At 34.5% G+C, this 23,453-nt stretch overlaps 1 protein-coding gene across 1 annotated transcript; it reads right to left on the bottom strand.

The window, feature by feature from the left end:
• Positions 1 to 1,622: 1,622 nt before the first annotated feature.
• LOC139866652 (protein SWEETIE) lies at positions 1,623 to 21,657 on the bottom strand. Its single transcript, XM_071854939.1, has 48 exons — positions 21,420 to 21,657; positions 20,979 to 21,186; positions 20,399 to 20,505; positions 19,066 to 19,302; positions 18,465 to 18,554; positions 18,277 to 18,361; positions 17,959 to 18,023; positions 17,191 to 17,295; positions 16,450 to 16,539; positions 16,287 to 16,367; positions 16,051 to 16,119; positions 15,821 to 15,946; positions 15,081 to 15,184; positions 14,664 to 14,796; positions 14,460 to 14,566; positions 13,587 to 13,697; positions 13,311 to 13,475; positions 13,117 to 13,203; positions 12,854 to 12,947; positions 12,466 to 12,534; positions 12,239 to 12,361; positions 12,077 to 12,145; positions 11,867 to 11,971; positions 11,687 to 11,775; positions 11,337 to 11,493; positions 10,620 to 10,769; positions 10,457 to 10,506; positions 10,264 to 10,363; positions 10,123 to 10,179; positions 9,525 to 9,592; positions 8,735 to 8,828; positions 8,176 to 8,366; positions 7,917 to 8,061; positions 7,760 to 7,828; positions 7,574 to 7,630; positions 7,391 to 7,477; positions 7,186 to 7,314; positions 6,896 to 7,096; positions 6,345 to 6,806; positions 6,128 to 6,193; positions 5,354 to 5,451; positions 5,127 to 5,223; positions 4,852 to 4,987; positions 4,445 to 4,755; positions 4,226 to 4,357; positions 3,969 to 4,133; positions 3,438 to 3,563; positions 1,623 to 3,293 (listed from the first exon to the last, which is right to left on the bottom strand). Exons 1-48 carry the CDS (start codon positions 21,582 to 21,584, stop codon positions 1,893 to 1,895), a joined length of 7,233 nt encoding a protein of 2,410 aa, XP_071711040.1. The 5' UTR covers positions 21,585 to 21,657; the 3' UTR covers positions 1,623 to 1,892.
• Between the last annotated feature and the right edge of the window lie 1,796 nt (positions 21,658 to 23,453).

Below are 23,453 nucleotides of genomic sequence, written 5' to 3' on the forward strand. Positions count from 1 at the left end.
TTGTGTGTAAACACAAGGAAGCTCATAAAAGCAAAAGTCTAAAGAATACCAAGGGTAAGGAGTCTGCTACTGAGTCATCCATGGCTCAGATACTAGATGAAAAGCTAGACAAGCTACTACCAGTTGTTACAAACAACCAGCAACAGAATCAGATTTTTAACCCGTCACTTCCAACCAGCACAAACAACCACAGGAAAGGCTACGGTGCTATATTTATGGTAACAAACATCATAAGGCACATTCCTATGTAAAAGAATACACTGATAGTCTGCTTGTTCCTATACCTGTGACTCAATCTGATGGTCCTTAAAACCAGCAGAAAGGAAGATAAAGTCATCTAAGATGACTGGATGAGTTCTCAAAAATAAATTAATCACTTATTGTTGTCCAAGGCATTCAAAACAAATATGGTATCTCGATAGTGGTTGTTCGAGACTATGACCGGATGTAAGTCCCTACTGATGGACTATCAAGAGAAGGATGGTCTAGCTGTTACTTATAGAGATAATTTAAGAGGTTACATCAAGAGTTTTGGCACTTTAACTAATGGGAATGTCACTTTCACAAATGTGGCAAGTGGCAAATATCGTTAGACTTAAACACAATCTAATCAACATAAGCCAAATGACAAAAAAAAAAAAAAAAAAAAAAAAAAAAAAAAAAAAGAATGTCCAATTTAGAAGGAAAATTGATAATATTTTTGAAAGGACATGGAAACCATTGCAGACTGCAAAATATTTTGAGAACATGTATCAAATTGACATGAATAAAGCTGTCACAAAAACTGATACTTGTTTCTACTCATTGTCTGCAGACAACCCTAAGTTGTTATGGCACAAGAGACTCTCACATCTAAACTTCAAAGATATTCATAAACTCTCAAGTAGATGTTTCGTGTCAGGGTTACCCACAATGTCTTATGTGAAGGACATACTATGTCCTGGTTGAGAAAAAGGAAAGCATAACCGAATATCTTTCAAGTCCAAAAAGATCTCATTTGACGAGCAACCATTTCACTTGCTCCACATGAATCTTTTTGGTCCTGCAACATTGTCAGCTGTAGTGGGAAGAGATTCACACTTGTCAATGTTATACTTGAGTATTTTTCTTGAAGCAAAAGAGTGAAGTTGTTGATGAAATTATTAATATTGTCAAAAGAATGGAACTACTGAATTGACAGCCGGTGAAGCAACTTAGAAGTGATCATAGTACGGAATTCAAAAATTCTACACTTCAAGAATTTTGTGCTAGCAAAGGTCTTTCACATGACCTTTTTGCTTAAAAATTTTTACCGGACAGAAGTCGTCAACACTGCATTAGATCTTTGATAGTTAAACGTAATTCACGACGATGTTGACAGTACCATCAAAGGTTGGGAAACACCCTAGAGACCTTCCCAAAGCGCATTAGTGTTGACAGTACCATCAAATGTTGAAAACTCACTACTTGGAAGGAGAATCAAACCAAGATTGGCAGTACCCTTATCCCACCCCATGCCACTTATGCCAAACTTCAGCGGTTGGCAAATCCCTGAATTGTTTTATATTGAGGTAGTGTAACATCTGGAGCAATATATGATTTTGATAATAAAAGTTAAATATGTTATAAATATCATCGTGAGGTTTTGTTTACATATATCACCAAAACAAGTCATTTAGTATAACCAGAAGTATTCCAAAATGATAATGGCCACAATCCCAAAACTAGATCACAAAAAGTAAGGAAACCGAAAGGCTGCAAATTAAGATTGTTGGTCGAAGATATAAAGATCAGATAATCAAAATCCACACAAAAAGCTAACTTCAAACCTCTATTATTAAAAAAATACGCCTATGAATGCATCCGAGTGTGGGAGTAGGTACTATTTGAGATTTTACATCATCAATGAATGTTTAGCCAACTATAGGCGTTGTCGAGTCAGATACGTCCTCAACTTGTTCATGTTCATCTTTTTCCGTTGCAGTATTAATATGAATTGAGCTTGTTTCTTCATTCCTAGGTTGAGAAACAGAGTCGTCTTGTTGAAGTGCATCCTTATCTGATGCAAAAGTTGACCCTTTTTCTTCATTCCCGGATTGAAAAGTAGAAAACTCTTCGTCTTTTTCACGTTGATCGTCATCTGATGGAGTAGTTAGATATGTAGAATGAGGGGCAGAAACGTCATTATCTTGTTCATGTTCGTCCTTTTCTGATACAGCATTACTATGAGCTGACTCGTCTACTTCATTCCTAGATAAGTTTTCGAATTTTTCATGTTCATCTTTCTCGTCATTCTGAGGAGAATTAGAGATTTGAGCAGACAAGTTATCATCTTGTTCACGTTCATCGTTCTCCACTTCAACATTGTCAGATTGAGAAGTCAAGTGTTGAGCCGATAAGTCATCCTCAGGTGGGTCCCGTTCATCTTTCTCTAACTCATTACTATTGGTTGAGCCTCTTTCTTCATTCACAGTATCAGAAACAGTCTGTTGATCAGACAAGTCCTCTTGTTCATGTTCATCAATAAGAGTTGACCCTTTCTCTTCAGATTGTTGACCAAGAATGTCGTCATCTTGTTCATGTTCATCTTTTTCTTCATTCCCAGATTGAGATGATGATAACTTCTCGTTTTGCTCACTTTCATCTTTATCCAATGCAATGTTACTATGAGTTGATTCTTTTTCTTCATTATCGGATTCAGAGCTGGACGAGGATTTGGAGCTTTCCTCGACCATATCGAGCAGCACTTTATCTATATGACTTAATATATCTCCATCCGTCTCCTCCTCATTTTCACCACCTGATTTATCATCACGATTTTCATTACTCTCTGGTTCTCGAGAAAGATCATATTCATAATCATCATCCTCATCCTCATCTTCATCTTCATCATCCGTTTCATCTTCATCATCCTCCTCATCTTCATACTGATCGACATTAGATTGAGAGTCACGTTCTTGGAGATTTTGAAGTTGGGCAACTTCAGTGAACATGGTATTCTCTTCCCCTTCATCTTCATCTTCACTCGAGCTAGTGCTTGTCGTGCTGCTTGAGCTTTTGTCACCTGAACCGACACCTTCGGTAGATTTACGTTCGTTTGTCGCGGCAGGAATAGATTGGAAAGTGTCCCAGTCATCTTCCTCTTCTTCTTCTTCTTCCTCTTCCTCCACGTTGACATTTGTGGCGGCTGATGGAGGCAATATTTGATGTTTGGATTCTTCTATTTGTGATGGCATCTTGATCACTAAAGGTGATATCGAGGATTTAGTTGGGGTCGAAATCTGGTCTTGCGTTACAGATGCACGGATTATATCCTGAATGTAGAAAATATGGTTGTCAGGATACTTCAATTTTTATGTTTAAGTATTTGGGATAAATTTAAAAATAACAACCTACATTTACCCTTTTACTGTTTATAACAATTTTTGTGTCAAGTATTTGGGATTCAAAAATTTTACCTGAAGTTTCTGCCTTCGAGAAACAGGCATTGATAGTAACGCATCCTTGAAGTAGACTGCAGAAGCTTGACTCTGAGCAAGCTGAGAAACAAGCCTCATAGATGCAGCTCTTAGTTCTTTGACCTCCTATCATTAAAAACACATTGATATTTGGTGAAATGATGCAAAAAGAGAGGTGACAACTTGGGCGGGTTGAGTAACCGTAAAAGCACCCATTTTTAAGTAGCAGTCAGTCCAGGTTAACCGATGACCCAGAAAACCCTCTCGTGTCAGTTCTTAATAAACATCATAAATAACTAGTGTGTCAATTTTATTATTAAAATATACTATTACAATAATTATTCTCATTAATTCCTGGTGTTGAGACTATTCATGCATTAAAAGCTACACACGGGCTGCTGGACGACCTCTGCTCGGCTAATAAGTGCAACCCAAACGACCCAAATAAACCCATTTCCAAGTACACGGGTTGAAATTGCCACCTGACAATATAAATGAAAGCAGGACAAAACTTTTAGCTAGACCTGTTACCTGAGATAAATCATTTTCTGAAGCCAGCAAAACCATGACAATTGCTTCAAGAAGCAAACTCATTAAACTTCTCTGAGATTCTACATCTTTAGAAGATGTATGCAAAAGCATCAACAGTTTCAAACAATCTCCGATAACTGTTATTGCTTCCCTATTAAGGGGTTTCTGTCATAAAATAACAACGTTGTGTTCATTAGAATGAATGAACTGTAAAAAAAACTAAAATGTGGGGGGAAGTTAATTAACCAATTTGATACCTTCAACGATGTCTTGATAACCCCGAACACATCATTAAGAAGTTCCCCAATAAAGAATGTTAAGAAAGTGTTGGTATCAGAATTAGAGTCTCGTACTACACCAATTAGCGTTTGCAGGGTGACAGCCTGGATCTGCATGTAGGGAAAAGACGTAGGATTTATTATCTATGGTTGTCATTGATATTATAACGACTGATTACAGGTGTTGTCTATTCTGACCTGTATGTATTGATCATTAAGAACCTCATGGAAAGAACGGGTGCATTGACGTAGGATGCTATAAAATATAGGTTTACTCTCTTGATTATTACTAATAAGATCGATTTCATAAGCTAATTTAGCACATGTAACAATTTGCACAAGAGAGAACGCAAGCTTCTTTTGTGGCAATTTAGACGATCCTGTCATCTTATCTTCCAGTAGATGGATACTCTTGATACAGTCATTGGTTAGATTAACATTCATGTTCAAACAAGCCCGGGTTACAGTTCTTAAATAACAAAGACTATCATCATCCAGTGTAGATTTTTCTGTCAGAAAACAACCATTTGTCATTCAAATACAGAGATAGATTTTCTGAAAAAAACTTAAAATTTTATGTATAAGAAACAAATAGTAAGACTCACCATCAACATGCCGTTTCAGCATGACAACCAAAGATTGAACATAATCAAAAGGTTTCAACAAGCATGTGTCATTTGAGGCTTGTCCAATGCACTTATATCCAATAATGAGAAATGCCAATGCTAATTGTAGTTGCTTCTGCATAGAAAATGATATTAGTACACTTCAAACAGAATAAAGATAATAAATAACAGAATGATTAATTATGCAGCACAATAAGGAAAACTATATGAGAAAAAGGTTCTATATAAAATCTACAATATATAAAGTGAATAACCTTGGGTCTTAGACGCATGAAAAGATTTGTTGCTGATGTAAGAGAGAGAGATATTTTATCCTCCCAGTTTGAGTGACTCAACGGTGATACATTGGCACTGGCACAAAGCAAAACAATCATACAAGTATTCCTGTAAATAACTACATGAACTAATAAATGTTTTAAGCAAAACAATCATACAAGTATTCCTGTAAATAACTACATGAACTAATAAATGTTTTAAGTACCTTTGTAGAAACTTGAAAATGAAGGACAAGCAAAGTTCAACAGCCTGATACGCAAAATCTTCAGCTTCAAAGAAATCTCCAGGGCAGTTCTGAAAAATCTGAATAAAAGCACATGTGAGAAACTTTTACTCATGTGCAAGTATACAAACTATTAAAGATGTAACAGAATTAAAAAATCTACAAATTCAAGGTAATCTCATTTGTAGTAAAAAAAAAAAGAAAAAAAAAAAAAAAAGAAAAAAAAAAAAAAAAGAAAAGAAAGCTAAACAACTAAACGTGAAAACGATAAAGATAGATAAATATGTATGGGACAATGATTTCGACAGATATCTTTGCGAACAAAGGGTAAAGACAGGAATCTAAAGCAAGTACCTTTAGCTTCATCATGTGGATCTGACAATTTAATCCAAAACGGTCATAATCTTTCTAAGGGAAAAATACATTCAAATGAGTTCATTTTCGCCCAAGGTGTATTTTATTGCATAAAACCTATGAAACTATATCATTTACAAGATTACATTGTTGTTGAAATAATAACAAAGAACTCACAAGCAAACGACACATAAACAACCAAATATATCAAAGATAAAGAGTGTTTTGGGTCAACCCAACGTAACCGTTTTTTAGTATTTATCAGTACCAAAACATATACTTGTCTTTGACCTTTCAGCCAACCCACCTAAGCAGTTATATCATATTGTATCTACAGCAATACTAATAAATAAATATTATCTTATTCAAGTACTGGAGACGGGGGCTTTTGCTGATATTTACCTGTGATAGAACTGAAATTGCATGACTATCCAATATATCCTCCATGAATATATAGTATGAAAAAACCTACATCAACAAAGTTTAACCTTGATCAAGAATGTATAGAATGGTTGTGGAAATTGGCATTGGATAAAAAAATCACGAAGAATGTTCAATGGACATAAACATAAACATAAACATCAATGTTAAAAGAACACCAAAATGATGGATAAGTCACCTGCAGCAGCTCTCTACATAGATCAATAGAAAGAAATCCAATCCGAAAGAACTTTTCAGAAGAAAGAAACCCGAAAACTGGTAAAATGAAATCATAAAACTTCATAGCTAGAGAATGTTTGTCGGCAACTGGTGACTCACTGCCAAAGTTGGATTTTATGTTATTCAACGGGATGATGATGTCATCAGGAGTAGCATGTTGTCCTTGGAAGAGAACAAGTAAAGAAAAGCTCCATAGAAACTGAAAATCTTGCTGTTTAAGCTCCACCATATTGTAGCCAGAGAAAAACGGGCTTTTGGATGTATTTTCTGCTGATGTTCTAGAAGATTCACTTGCATTACCATCCACTGGAACTGCATCAAGGGAAACTGCTTGCAAGATGAACGGCCAGGATTCTTCTAAACATTGTTTCAACTTTTTGGCAACCAGAGATGACTGAATTCCATCAAGAAATGGTTTCCACTGGAGAAAGAAAAAATTGTCATACGCATTGAAACTTTATGTGCACTGCTGACTCAAAATACAATAAGTCATAAACTGGTATGGCTTACATGTATATGGGGACGTGTTCGTAAGCATACATAACTGTAATCTTTCAGCAGTGAAAGCCAATACGTTCCCAATGTAATTGAATTTTTGGAGAATAACGGTAATAGACCTAAATACTCATCTGGGATGCTCTGTTTTCTCCTTAGGAATGCATATGTGTAACATTTGAGAGACGCATGGGCAGTTAAAAGCCTTATCTTGATCTAGATAAAAGCAGAGAGAATAGATATATTATAGTTTAGAACAAAGCTTTTTCTTAGAGATAATTATAAGTGGAAGAAGAGGTTTATACCTTACATGAAACCCATTCAGCAAATGATGGATAATAAAGATCTTTAAAGTCCTCAAGGGGTTGCGATATCAACGCGAATATTCGTTTAACTGCCACTTGATCACTGCTGATCATACCACTTGTCAATATCTGCAAATTAATCTATCATTTCACCCTCTCGAAGAAAAAAAAAATAGTAGAAATGTAGAAAGTTTGTGTATTGAACCTTAGAAGCCAGCAGTAGACCTGCTTCCAAAAGAATAGGTCCAGCTGATGTATCCAATGCAGTACGAAGAGCAGAAACAAACTGGGCCTGAACAATTATAAGATGTCAGGATTTATGTAAATAACATTCAGAAAAAAATATAATTTCTAAATATAGAATTTTTTATCATAGTCATCTCCATACTTGGTTTTGTTCTAATAAAAGATGTCCAGGAAGCTCAGGGTCTGGTATCTTGCCAAACTGCAAGTCATATAAAACAGAACTTTTAACGCCAAAATATTCTTCACATGAATATTCTAAAAGTGGTAAAAGCTCAGTAAAACATTAGTGAGTGATCAACATAAAACTCTCTAGATCACAGATGTGTACCTTGTCCAGAATAGTACTTAGAAGTCCCACACCAACTGGACGCATGTTCTCAAATTGAATAGTGCTTATCTACATATAATATGAATAACATTACTAATAGGTTCAATGCAATATCAACATGATATCACAATTAGATATATTATATATTATTATTCACCTGGTAAGCAAGAGATATAAGCTCTTGAACCTGGATGACTAACCAGTCACCAGATACCAGCTCATGGGCTGGTTGGCTTCTTGCCAATGATAGATCAAAATGAGCAGAATTCTTTCCAACAGCATCTGGTAAATGACTCAAGCACCTGATTCCATTAATTAATATACGAGGTTTAAACCAATCCTAAATTGAAAAATGACCAGCAGAGAACTAGATATTGATTAGAAATATGATTTATAGTTATTAATTAGACACATACTCTGCAGCAAATACTCTAGTTCGATATCTGAGGTGCTTGTTAGTGGCAAAGTTAATAGGAGGTGATCCACTAGAGTTAGAAACCATGTTTTCGTCATCTTCTCCAAAAGATGTGTCCTGATCAGGGCCACTGACAGGTTCATCTTCCGATTCTTTGTTGATTATGGTATTTCCACTTGATGTAGCAAGAACCTTGGTGAATAAAATACACAATGATTTAAAACCAAAGAAATAAATAAGATAAGATATATATCTGAAAGAAGCATTTTATACTAAGCCTCATTGTGGCTGTTATGATTAGACAAATTATATAAGAAAACATAAATGTATAATGAAAATGATGAAAAATATATCCTTCGTTTGGTACTTTGTTAAAAAATGATTATCACACAATCCGACATATAAGTCTTATATACAAAATACGATTAACATTTGTGCTATTACTTTAAATAGACGTAGTGTTTTGATGGCATTCGATTTGATTTTTTTAGAACAAAACAAAAATCTTGTACGATGTTCAAAATCGAAAACCCAAGTATGAAGGAGGAGCAAGTGTATACCAGGTTACGGCATATCGATAGCCACCTAGATGGAAATGACGGGCATGATGCATAAAGCAGACGCATAATTGTGGATTTAACCAAATTCCCAATCCTGTGGAAACAAGAATATATTTTAATGTTAGTCACAAAAAATAAGATTGGAATAATACCTTGTTTATATTTATTATGCTGCAGACTAATTTTACAAAAACATTATAGAACATAATTTACAATATGGAAGTAATGCCAATACAGTCAATCTAAGATTTAGTTACTATTGGCTATATAAGTGTTACTGTTACCTATTATCAGATACTTAGAAGTTGAAACAGAAACAAAGGCAGAAACCAATAAAAATATTATTCTTGCTATTAGGTTTAAACAGCGCTATATCAAATATAAGCAATAGAGTAATATAAACTACGTTCTTGCAATTAAAACTAGTAAAAGATGCTCTTTTCCCTTATAAGCTATCATCTTGTAGATTATTATTATTATTATTTTTTTTTTTAATTTTTTTTTTTTTTTTTGCTAATTCACTAGCTCCGAGGAATATAAAGACAAGAAAAAAAAGGTTAGATCAAATCTGGATAGGTCACCGACCATATCAGAGTGATCGTCAGGGACTCAAGGTAGATGTAGATATGAATGCCATTCATGTCCCATTGATCAAGTTGTTTCGAATTGAAGTTATATCTAACAATCTTCATATTAACTGGAAGTTCAAACCTTATATCTTAATAAATCCAAATTTCCATACAACTTCCTGATGACCTTAAAGATTTTATTGGAATGAGAGGATACATACTCAGTATCGGTTTCCTCATCTAGCATGCGGAAAAAGTTTTCTTCTATTTGCTCATTGATAATGGAATCCTGCAAAGTACAACAGTAAATAGAAATAATCAGAAAAGAACAAATTAACAATTCCAAACAGATCCTTATTAGGAGGTCCCAAACATGAGTTTGCATGCTCACTGTTAAAATTAGGATCAATATTAGTCTTAACCTTATTCTGTTTCCTAGTATATTAGTTTCCCAGTTTATTTGATTTCTTTCTAATTAATTGTTTCCTAATTTGCTAGTCATGTATCCAGTTTATAAATAGAGGTGTTAACCTCTTATTGAATAACACGTGAGTTTACTATCGAATCTGTCACACTCTCAATATTACACTGGTAATGGAACACCACTTAAAATCAAGAAGAGATCACATCGATTTTTTTTATGAAAATCTTTCATTCCCCATTATACCAGCTAGTAAGATACGTATTTGTATTTTAGTTACAATACCATGATAACGGTGTTTATGTCAATAATAACTAATCTAAAAGTTACAACTGAACAAAGACATGAACAATAAGATTGAAAGCAAGATGTCTCAGAAGTATGAAAGTATTATGTACCGGATCCTTTTCAATGAGATGCCTTAGAGTGGACACAGCAAGATGTCTCAAAGTTGGCTGTCAAAAAGAAGAAACTTTTTCAGGACCCACAAATGTATAGTGGAAGAACTTTGAAAGTCGAGACGACCCCAACACAAATACCTGTCTCGATGAAAGAGTTAATAGGAGAACTTTCACATGAGAATGAACTGTCACTGCTTGGGGAGCAAAGAGCACAAGTTGTTGCGTAAAGCGAACACTCCTAAAATTTCGAAAAAGAATACCTTAATAACATGCTTAGAAACTATAATCATTCTTAAGAAACTGACAGTATATGAATAGCAATGTTGCTTACTCGAGAAGTGTTGCTGTTTCTTGCTGTGAGCTTATCTCTGCAATTACAGACTGTACAACAAAGAACATTATTCTTGAGCTGTACTATTCACGTATAATAGAGAAATGCCACATTCGAGATGATTGTAATTAAAAGAGAGATGATAAGGCTCTGAAAAACATACCTTACAACGAGAAAAGAATATACTTCCAGGGTGAAGTTCGGGACCAAGAACAGCAACTATCGCATTTATGAGACGTCCAACTCCTTGTTGAAGTACGACCCATCCATTCTCCTCTGACAAAAGGATATCCATAGCAAGGCCAAGTGTTGCCTGCAAGTAATTAAAACAAACAATAACCACTACTGAATAATAACAAAGAGATCATTTTTTTCTAGAAAGTTTATACTCTCTTTTTTAACCATCACAAGATAGCCCAGCGGCCCTGAGATCCTTGCAAACAAGGTTGCAAAAATCGCGACTCGGGGAGTACTAGGTAGGGACTTTTTAGAGAATACTCGGCAACTTGGGAAGTACTAGGATGTTGACTAAGTTTGTCTTTGAACAATTATGATCGACTTTTGACCAATATTGACTATATTTCGAGCATTCCTCGAGTTTTGATCAATTTACCAAGTAATCCCGAGTTTTGATCAACTTTGACCGAGTTTGACCAAGTACTTCCCAAGTACTCCCCGAACTGCAAAAACCGAGGGAAGGGAAGGGTTTAGAAATGATCACAGGCTGTTCTAGATAGGACGTGTACATTAGAGTAGAAAATACTACTCCCCTTCCCGAATAACCCGAATAGGAGAAAATCTCATAACTAAATTTTTACACCTCTAATTTATGTCTGACACTAGAGAGGAGGGAAAATGCAAAAGCACAAAAAGAAAATACCTGAACTTGTGATACATAGGACAAGCCAGCAGCTTCTATAGTTAAAAGAAGCCCATGCAAAGCCCACGCTTGCAAGCTAGCTTTTGAACTCTTAGCTAGTGATGAGATGGAGTTCACAGTTGATGGTACTAAACTTGATAACGCCATTCCTCCTGCGCTGCAGACAACATGACAATGATGAATTCTTACAAAAATAATACATAGATTATTATGTTTTTGATAATGACAAGGGTCTCATAAAATATGTAATACAAGTTCTCTAAGAACTAAATAAGAGAAAAAGGAAAGGAGTAGTAACTAGGGGCAGAAGATAAAGATTATGCAAATGCTTTTCCAAAAGAGTAGCATACCTGCGGTGAATGCAACCAAGGGCAAGAGCAATTGATCCAGCATAGTTGGGATCTGTAACCCCATTTATATCATTAAGTAGTGATCTAGTCTGGTCAAAACAAACAAAAAAAACAATTAGAATATAGGACATGCTACAAAAAAAATAAAAATAACAATAACTGTATGCTTTAAAAATCTACCAATCTGGCAGTAAAAATGTCGTTTCCAAGGCGAGCTAGTAACCCAAGACCTTCGGATGATGCTCTGCGTTGTGATTCACAGATGCCACCCTCAGCTAGAATACTCTGTCAACGATACAAGTCAAATTTAACCAATTAAAAGATTATCTCATAAGCTTCTGGATAATCATGAGATAAGAAAGCAAAATGTAAAAGTTAACAATAAAGAACCTGAAAGATCCCCTGAACACCATTTAAAATCTCCGTTTCTAGTGGTTGGGATCGTAATGTAAGCATGGCCTAAAAATTTATGAAGCAATGAACCCATGTTAGAACTGTTTATACTGCTTCCGTATTGTATGTATGTTTGTGAACCAAAAAGAGTATTAGCACCTTCAATCCAGAAAGCAATCCCACGCATACGTTTGTGACACTGATTGAATGTAAAGCATGTTTCTTTCCAGTTTTTAGACACTGTTCCAGTATGCCAAGAAGTGATAATATCTCACTACTATCCTGAGATAACATGCAGAGTAAGATAAAACTACAATCTAAGAATCATTGACAACCAGTTCAAAAAAAAAAAAAGAGAGAGATGAATTCCCCAAATAAAGCACTACCTGAGTAGCAAACATGACCCCAAAGCAAAGGAGCATTTGGTTCACCAGCATCTTGCTAGTGGTCTCTGGCTGCATATTCAACCAATAAATGTAGCAAATATAAGTACTTTACTAAAGGACACGTTTACTAATCTAAGAGTAAAGCCAAAACAGACAACTTGAAGACCATTACAGTTACCCAAGAAGCTATATCAGATAACAAACTAAAACAATAACAGTTAGATCAACGAGTGTGTCAGGTGGACACTATACACGTGTATTTTGGAGAATCTAGAAGTGCATTGTACATCAATGGTTTGGCCAGCCAATGAAACAAGATTCAAATCATATGTAACCTTTTCCAATTAAATCAGAAAATTTATTTACTTCAGAGAATAACTCATTCTACCTGAGGAAAACTGGGGAGCTCATTTTCCCATACGCAAGGCAAAACACCATCTTTTCCACCTTGAAATGCCCGTAGTTCATCTTCAAACCAGTCTCTATGTGCCAACAAGAATGAACAACATTGAAATAAATTCAAAGATAAGAGTTTGCACATGAGTAGCAGAATCATGTGGGAATCAAATATACAGTAACTAAATATACAAACAAAAAAAATACATGTAGTGTATATATAGTGATAGTATAAGATTGAAGGAAGTAAAATACCTTCCTGGAATCCAGGGACCTAGGCATGCATCCCTGCTGTCCAGAAGTATCCTCAAGTAGGAACTTTCTTCATACTTTGATGCTTCTCTATTTTCAAGTCCAAAATCACCAAAGACATGTATTTCATAAATATGACATTACATAAAAAAATATATATATTTTAAAATTGTGTATTAAAATTAAACTGCTTTTACCTAAAGGGACTTGTGCATATTTGAATAATTTGAGGGTGGTCACTCTTAAATGCCCTTGGATCATAAATGGACTGATAGGCGATTAGTGTTCTGCTGATGAATATGTCGATAGAAGGCTTCACATCATTCGCCTTGGTTGATAAGGAGGGAATATAGGATAATGCTCTGTTTATCATCATATATTGTGTTTGGAGAATTACATATTAGAATACATTTTGATTTGAAAAAAAAAGAAAAAAAAAAAAAAAAAATCATGATGAATAATTCTAATCATACCGATTCAGGTATAACAGCACTGGTTGGAGCAATATTCCCTTGTTCACGGCATCTTGAGAAACAAAACATTTTATAAATGCAACTAACGCGTCAACTGCAGCAGACCACACTCTAAAAAGAGGAACACGAGCAAACCTTAATATGACAACTAATATTCAATTTAAAATGGTATGTAAACATAATGACTGGAGCCAGGAAGTTTCTAGTTCCACGTGTATGTTGACATAAAGTATACGTCTATTCTTAGAAGATTCTTAGAATAGTTCTACAGACACATGATTGTATACATGTATACATAACGTCAAGGCATGGATTATCCTTAAAGTATATAATGATCAGTCAAAGATGAAAAACTGAATGTGGATTGTAAGGTGTTTATATGATCTAAATGCAATGTTTAAATATCAGTAATCATTAGTTATTATAGTGCAACAGCAAAGCTCTTAGATAAAGAAATGTACAATCAATGGAAGATTTCTTATGACAGATTTTAGAATCTACTTAAAAAACTAATATACAAGAAAGGAGCTGATGGTTGATTGTTGTTAGAGTGATGTAGTGTAGTTTGTTTATCACTTATAATATCATATTTTGCTGATCGATAAATGTTAGTTAACTACATTATCACTAAACCCTATACTTGAATCTAATTTTATGGTTCGACTATCTTCTGGCACATTTGTGTATCAATCCATATCAGTTTGGCTATTTTCCAAACTCCTTAACTGAACTCACTTCAAATAAGTCAAAGTTAATACCTAGGAGTAGACCATCCAATGTATAGTTCCAGGCAGTGGAAAAGGTGGTAAAAAACATGCTAACAACAGACCGGAAGACACCACTAAAACAGCACTCTCGAAGAAGTAGGCTAACCTTATTTTAGAAGACAGATCTTCTGTTGGATTTATTTGATGATCTTGAACACGACTAAAGACATCAGACCATAAAGAAAGAATATCAAACACCTGGTCTTCCATCTCCTGTACAATTCAAATAGCACCTCTAAGAGTCAAGAACTATTATAATAGTATTAAAAAAATTATTAAAAAATAAAGAAAAAAAAAAAACAAGAACAACCTCCTTTGGCATGGAAGACAACAAGGATGATAGAAGTAACCATCCAGCTTCTTTTTCAACTGTTGAAACCAAAGGGTTGTGACTACCTTCTGTAAGCATTTTCCTAGCAACATCAAGCATTGTTCTAGGCAATCTATACATAAAAACAAGTAAACATGACAGTTATTTCAGTATCATAAAATGTTAATCAAGTAACTGATCTTTATTATAAGTAATGAATATGACAAAAAAATTTCTTTTAGTTCATTCTATATAGATATATTATAAGTACTTGTATCTTCATAAAGAATTTCAAAATATTAGGTATGCCATTACTTGCTTCGAGTTGACATCAAGCTGGCATACATGCCAGGAGTTCAATTAATATGATAATTAACACAAGGTGACAATCGTTAAATGTTGCTAATCAAATGTTACCTGGCTGGATAACCAAGAGGTAACTTTGGAGAAACAGATGCAAGTGCAGCCAAAACTGTAGCTTGTCCACTTAAAGAATCAAGCTCAAGAATCAAATTGTTTCCCTATATACCATTGTGAGAATAAAATACATAAATATTAAAGAATTTAACTATAACATGCTAGAGTTAACACCAATACAAAACTCTTGCAGACCTACAGAATTATGCATCTGCTTACAATATATAGGACTTTTGGTATATCAAATTACAAAATAAGAGCATGTCCTGATATGAAAGCAATATCCTTACAATGACCACACAATAAACAGGTTCTTATCAAATACCAATAAGTTGGAATATGCACAAATTCATCATGATGGCCTCACAATATAATAGTGGTTAATTTATCTTCATCATACATAACACATTGTATATTCTTTTTTAAAATACAGTTACCATATATACAGCAAGCAGTTAGAAGTTAAAGAAACTCTTTCCTGCAACATAAAAGTATTCCAAGAAACCTGACGAAAGCATGAGATAGTAAAAGAAAACAAAACCAAAACAGAACAGAAATAACATAAGAACATAAACAGTTCAGCTCAACAAGTTACAAAGATCATGCATTTTTATCAATCAAAAGCATATCCAACCAACCAACCAATATTGCAGTACGTTAGAGTTCATCTTGAAAAAAAAAACTAGATATATTTCATTCTTTCACGAAGATAAACAGACAATATGTCTATCATGTCATACCTTCTCAAATGCCACATTTTCTCTTAGTGCCTTTAGTGTAGTAACCCCATAATTAACCAAGCCACCAACACATGTAGGATCAATCTCCGCCAGAGAACGTAAAGTCAAGGCGGACTCGGCACGTACCTAGCAATCACGTCGGATCAAAATATATGATTATTTGAAAATATGATATGAATTCATGTTCAAATAAAAACTAAAAAAGAATAAAATAAACATAAATAACATACAAGTGGTGACGAATTAGACAATGCTGCTACAGCTGTATCATCGAGAACCTCCTTGAATTCTGCTGGAACCTGTAAATGAAAAGAAAAACTGAAGCAAGCTATTGTAATAGTGTATGGGAAATTCATGAACGTATATGAGTGTCTTGATCGTTTACAACAAGCACAAATATGTGAACAGCCTTATTTCAGAAGATGTCATAAGAAAATACAAAACGACACCTTGGGATACATCTTACCTCTCCTAAAGTTTTCAGGGTGTAAGATAAAGTGCGCAAAGCAGCAATTTTCATTGAAGGACTAGCATCATTGGACAGGAGCTGCAATTAAGAACTCACACCAAGTCATTATAACTACCCAGATAAAGGAAGTGTAATAAGTGATGAGACATGATCATTTTACCTGTTTTCCAAGATTAACCGAAAACACTCTTTGTGTAGGTTCAGTCATTTGATCAATTACACCAACCCTTAGGATATAAAAAACACATGCCTTCAAGATAAACAAATCATACATTAGTAAGTTGATTGATTCGGCCAATTGAAAACTCTTGGTGTAGTACAACAACAACAACAACAACAACAGTACCCAATACCACTTGAGTGGTGTATGGGGGAGGTGAGATGTAGACAATCCTTCCTTTATCCGAGAATAAAAACAAGTCATTTCTCCACCCAGAAAAGTAGAGAAAGTCATCCCTCTCTTTATTCGGCGGATAAAGAGATTGCTTCCGAGTGGACCTCCGGCCTTTTTTTTTTTTTTTTTAAAAAAAATAATAATATGTAGAATTGCTTAATTGCCTGGTCCTACGATTTACATAGCCTAATCTTCCTAAGAAAGTGTTAGAAAAAATATGTATCAAGTAGGCAAAGAACTCTGTGTAAAAGCATTTAACAGCAGTTTGGAACTGACCTAAGGTTGATTTAACACAGATTCACTCATTTAAATGAAAAATAGTCAGCTTGACAACAAAACTAGACACTTTAAGCACAAATACTGAATCTGATAGGTGCTAATAGTTAATGAGTACCATAACTATTTATTTTTCTTTCTCACCTATTATATGTGTACTTCCAGTTATTATATACCATGTAATCACATAAAAAGGAACAAAGAGAAGGCTACAAGAATGATAAGAAATACCAATGATTGTGCATCTACAAAAGAATCTGCGCGGAGCATATCCATAATCTGCACAAGGAAAGTCTGGAGCTCGGTATCTGGATGCATATACTTAAGACGCATGGCCTGAAATGGAATCCAAGAAATAATTAAAGCATTACTCGTTAAGAGCAAACTATACCAAAAACAGTATAGATGTTGAAAAAGATCTGGTTGTCAATTCTTACAATTAGCACAAATCAAATGAATGTTGAAAAATTGAACCATCTAATTACTCAAACCTAATACTCATTAAAATACACCTAAGTTATTCAATTACTCTTTGATTACAACGTTCGATTAACTCTAGTAAAATGTCCATGTAACAGCAATTCACCAAATAACTGAACTGGGCATCCATATGAAATACATAGATCATTGTATTCTATCCAAACTCCGTGGTAATGGTCTATTTATCAATCTACCTTAAGAACCTACCTAAAAAATTTGGACGTAAGCTGAAGATTTGATTGTCAACCTTATATTTACTGCAAATCAATAAACATTATAAAAAGTTCAACCATCTAAACAAGATAGGTAACACTATAAATTCCAGATAGACCAAGTTTAGAGGGTTTTAGCAAAAAGTGCAATATCTTTTTGATTAGTTCTCTAAGTTAAAAGAAAATCAGGATCAGGAATATATAAGCCATGGACTAGTAAAGAATGAGAGAATGGAAGACATGACAGCAACATAGATGAACAGCATCAGACTTTAATCCTGAAACCTACCAACAGACTATAACATACCTGTAAGAAAAACACCCATGATAAGGTTAGGCCAACTCGCAAGTCCTTTGAACGGGGTCCACTGGCTGCAAAAAAAAACCACATTTATCAAAATGCAATATGAAAATATTTAAACATACAGATACATTTGTGTGTCTACATACTATATATACATATCATGAAAACCCGCTTGAGTTCATATCATAACGTCCTTTTACAAATATAACTGTTTCTGCTAAAGCAATTTTTGTCATTATCCATTTTGAGTTTACGATTTGCTTTACTTTTATTTCCTTAAAGAGTTCCTTAAGTAAAATGCCTAATTTATAACAGAATGACCTTTAGTGAAGGGCAATATAAGATGCTTTTGCAAACTCCCCTCGAGTTTTTTTGGAATAGCCTGGCCTTTCCCCTTTGGTTGCACCTAGATAAATAATGACATGTGAGATGCCTATGATAAAACAAAAACCAAAATACGGTAAAAACAATCAAAGAGACACAATTTTTGTAAACCAGATGGTATAAACCTGTGCATGTGGATTCATTCCAAGAGCCAGTAACGCTCCCAAAGCATCAGCAAAGGCATCCCGAACAGACGATTCGCGATCTTCAAGAGCCTTATAAGATACATTATATCAGATATGAAATATTTATCCTACAGACTACACAAGAGAAACTAGGAAAAGTGTTAAATTGTAGAGATTGACTATTGTCTAGATGGTGTAGACTTTAGCTGTCGCCTACGAAAGCGGAAGTACAAGAACACTTAAAGCCTCTGTGGGTCCCATTCTCCATACAGTGGGCGGAGATCAATAAAATTCATAACCCACCCCATATAGGATATCAGTTAAATCTAGCCTCTAAAGATATCTCCTATGTAATTTACCCTACATCAAAATCAATAAATTATATATCTAATGTATCTGTGAATTAAACAAACGACACTGTTCTGGCTCAACCATATAACTTCTCATGTGAATTCTTAGTTTTTGTACATGATTTATCTTAAGGGTCATCGTTCATGTGTGTGTGTGTGTGTGTGTGTGTGTGTGTGAATAGTCACTTATACATACATGGTGAGAGTTTGAGTATTGATTTATTATAATAAAGGACTCGAGAAAGTTTTACCTTGACACAGTGAGTAGCAGTATTTTCAAGCTCTGCGGGCCCTAGACCTGGGCCTCCAATATCAGCAAAAGCCTTCAAGCATCTTGCAGCTGCTTTTCTGACAATAAATGATTTATCTCCAATCCCAAACTTCATAATTATACGAAATGCTTCTGCATACGCCGGAAACGATCCGTTTCCACCAGAACCCTCCAAAGCATTCCTTAGCATCTGTAGAGCCTCTCGTCTCACATAATCCTAAACATTAAGCAGTAAAAGACCAAGTGTAAGAGGAAAAACAGCCACAAAAACATTACCCAATAATACTAAAGAAGCCAGACAGTAAAGAAAAAAAGGCCGAACACTAAGGAAAAACGCTTCATGAGCTCAACTGAAGTAGACTCATGATAAAACAAAAGAATAAAATGCAACTGCATTAGTAGTCTTCTAAACTCTCATAATATAAACAATCATCACGTTTCTCCATACATGATGTTATAATAGCTGGTTTAGTTTTACGGGTCATGATCATGATCCTTCATAACATTATTTCACACGTATAAAAGGGTGTACGCCTGGAAGGGGTGAAGGGATAAAAGAGAATATCTATATATTATTAGTATTATATATGTCTTACGGAATGAAAGTTAGATCGTGTCTATGTTTTCGTAATAGCAAATATTTTGTAGTGGTCAAACATTAATAACTATATCAACTTACGCCATCTTGTAAATGACAAAGCATGATGCCTGTGTACCTTTTGGTAACTGCTAAGATGGCTACTTGCTACTTCTGGACTTCTATACTTTTTATATGTGGCATTAAAAGCTTAATAACCGGCAAACCAAACCGGCCCATAATGGGTTGCCTATCCATAATGTGAGGGCCATAAACGACAATGGTTGAGGGAAATGGGGGTGAGCCATGAGCCCGCTATAGGGGTGACCGGACTCAAACTTGTTACCTTGAGATATGTGGAACAAAGATTCCCAACCCATTACTTTTTCCTTCAGTTTTTGGTCTTCCAAAGAATGTCAACTTTTAACCAATATGAGGTTTCCTTTCTATGATATTCTCTTTTTCTAGGATATCTCATCCTACCTTTGAAGTTCTACTATCCTCACTACTATGTACACAACTAGTACTTATGGAATTTTCTCCTATGATCACATTTTTGTTAACGTCACAATGCAATTCATTTACACATAATATAAATTTTGCTTGAACCCCAACAAGTAAGTAAAGATAAGAATTAATCATACATGTTGCGTAAAGCATTTTGCATCACTTATGGTGAATGTGCTTTAGACAAATACTGCAAGAGAAGAGAGAAAGAAATTTTCTTTACAGTTACCTCAGAAAACTTCATCAATTTTGCTACAATACTAGTAGTTCCAAGCAAACCAGCTGTGATCTTTCTCCCAAATAGCCGATATAGCTCACCCAAGCATTGCGCCGCACCTGTATTCTTGCACAAATATAAGAATTACAACGAATAATGTCAAATTAAATCAAATCATGCGCATCAACTTGACAGGACCAATAAGAAAGTCTTGGAGACTAAAACATATTTTTAAGGAGTAGTATAAACAACCATTTAAATGGCATATACAACTAGCCATCTGCAACTTTACAACAACAATACCAACCAGCAAACACAATGAAACTTTTACTTTTATGATGCAACATGAAATACAAATCAGGTTCTCTTAATATATTTATATATGCATTAAAAAATGATCTACCCTATATGAAGCTACAGTTTCATACCTCAATGGCCTTGATATTGTCAATATATAACACCTATTAGAATAATGTACTATTTATCGTGTATCCAGTGTAACTATCAGAAACATAACCAATAGGATATAACCTAAACTGTGTATCAAAAACAGAAATGCATATCAAATTCAAGTTGAAATAAATGGACACACCAGCCATTCGCAGAGGCTCGCTTTTCTTTCCATCGGACAGAAACCCTTGCAGACTGCTCACTCTTGAGTATATTGAAATATTATCCCCCTTAAAGATGATTTTACCCATGGCAGCAGATGCCAGATGACGCACAGGACGCCTTGCACCAAGAACGAGTAAAGAAAATAGTGCATCCTCACATTTCCTTTGCCACAACAGTACAGACTCCTGAAAACTCAAATTAACTTAATTACATCTTGAATTTAAAAACTTGAATTCCGATCATCATTCTTCTACCTTATAATAACATCCAAAACCCTAGAATATTACAAAGTTCTATTCATGAGAATTAGTAGGTTAAAAATTGAATTCCTAAAGTATTAACACTCAACTCAGTGTAGATAATTATCATAAATATCCTAAAAAAGTAATAATAACAGATTTGGTATGATAAATCAGACCTTAGGTTCTTCATGAATAGATGAAATGAGATCTGAAAGAAGATCGAAACAAAGAAGAGGATCAGGAAGGTTGTGAGATGCGGAAGCGACTATGGATTCCAATTGTGCGACTAACACTCCGAATCGAGATAAAGGAACGTTTTCTCGTACGTAATTCTTCGCCATTTCTAACAGATTTAATCTACTTGAGTCTTGTTATTGAAATTGATACAATACGTACCATTATAGGGTACAAGTATCGGTGACTGTGAATATATATATAAAAGGTTTATACCTAAGTCAGAAACTTTAAAAAAGAAAAATCGATTTGAAGTATGAGCTATAGTAGTGATGGCAGCAGATCGAGCAAATGTGTGGGTCGATGTGCGTGTGTTTGGAGGAGGAAGAAGAGTGTCCTAATTCTTAGATCCAACTAGTTTGGCAAGCTTGCTTTGCGTAGTTTCTCACCCTGATTACATTAATAATTACATATTACATAACTAATCATTCAGAAAGTAATTACTTATCATTTTTTTTGTTTTCTCGAGGAAGAATCAAAAATATTTTTTTTTTGAAAGACAAGTAGAATTTCATTAAAAACACGAAAGAGATACACGAGATAGCATGCTTTTGCGATCCTTACAACAATGGATCACTCAAGCCACGAGAATCTTAAAACAGAAAACGTTTGCGAATAAAGAAAATTACAACAGTTGCAAAGAACGCAACTTGCAACACACTCTAGAGTTGTCGAGGAAGAATCAAAAATAGTTATGTAATTGATTTGTAATAAGCGTGAAAGTAATTATTCATCATTTTTTGTTTTACTTTTCGTCTTGTCGAGAGAAAAGATCCAAATACTCAATCAATAAAGTGAGACGTACATCAACGATTGGTAAACAATAATAAATTGGAAAATTATGTGATTGATTTAATAATAATAATAATAATAATAATAATAATAATAATAATAATAATAATAATAATATATAATAATAATAATAATAATAAATAGTTATTAGATAGTAAAAAATTGTGTGGGCGATTTATAATGAATTAGATGTTTTATGGGTAAATTATGAAATGTGAAAAGTTTGTGGTAAGTTTATAAAAATAATGAAATTAACTTTTATAAAGAATGTGGTTGAATTGTAAAAAATAAAAAGTTTGAGGAAAGTTTGTAAAGCTTCTAAAGTTTCCTATTCATTTTCAGTATCTCTTTTAGATATATAGATATAACTAGTTGTGGAGCCCTCGCTTCGCGCCGGGGGCTCCGTTTTGGATGCGAGTTAAAAAAAGTCTTGATCTATTTTGTAAAAAAGAATTTTTTTCGACATCTAACATTGATAGGTTGTTCCTTTTGTGAAAGTTGCTTCTTTTAGCGTTGGTTTTTTTTTAAGTTAGTTGATCTATTTTGTAAAAAATAATGTTTTTCGACATCTTTTGGTAGCATTGAAGGGTTGTTCAGTTTATGAAAGTTGCCTCTTTTATCGTTGAGGAAGAAAAGAGAGAAGAAAAAAAAAGTTAGTTGTTTTTTTTGTAAAATTGAATTTTTTTCGACATCTTTTGGTAACATTGAAGGGTTGGTTCTTTTACAAAGGTTGCTTATTTTATCGTTGGGGACAAAAAAAAGGTGAAATGACAAAAATACCCTGGTTACTATTGGTGAATAGTGAAACAGTGTTTTGTCTATTAGTATGTATAGAAATTTCTGCAGCTTATTTTGTTTTTCTTGACAATATTACGCGATTAGTCCCTAAACTTTGCTGAAAACTTCGAATCAGGGACTAAAGTTTCATTTTTTTACTTGGTTGACCTTAAACTTTCCACTAATTACGTCGTTGGTCCCTGTGAATAACAAATGACGAGGCATCCCCGTTAAGTGAATACACGTGCCTTTCACGTGAGTAGGGATGGCAAAAAAGCCCGAACCCGACGGGGAAAATCGAAACCCGACACAATTGAGTCGGGTCTGGTCCGGGTCTGGGTTTAAATAAAGACCCGTCTACCCGGCCCGTTTACCCGGCCCGTATACCCGCATAATAATTAATAATA

The sequence above is a fragment of the Rutidosis leptorrhynchoides genome, chromosome 9 (assembly GCF_046630445.1).
Source record: "Rutidosis leptorrhynchoides isolate AG116_Rl617_1_P2 chromosome 9, CSIRO_AGI_Rlap_v1, whole genome shotgun sequence".
Taxonomy (NCBI): Eukaryota; Viridiplantae; Streptophyta; class Magnoliopsida; order Asterales; family Asteraceae; genus Rutidosis; species Rutidosis leptorrhynchoides.

What these genes read in the sequence shown, in the direction of transcription:
- LOC139866652 (XM_071854939.1), bottom strand. Translation starts at nt 21,584, where the DNA reads ATGGCGAAGAATTACGTACGAGAAAACGTTCCTTTATCTCGATTCGGA. An exon ending in AATTGATGAAGTTTTCTGAG is followed by an intron (nt 19,303 to 20,398) that starts GTAACTGTAAAG and finishes CTTAATGTTTAG; the next exon opens with GATTATGTGAGACGAGAGGC. An exon ending in GTCTACTGCTGGCTTCTAAG is followed by an intron (nt 7,315 to 7,390) that starts GTTCAATACACA and finishes ATTAATTTGCAG; the next exon opens with ATATTGACAAGTGGTATGAT.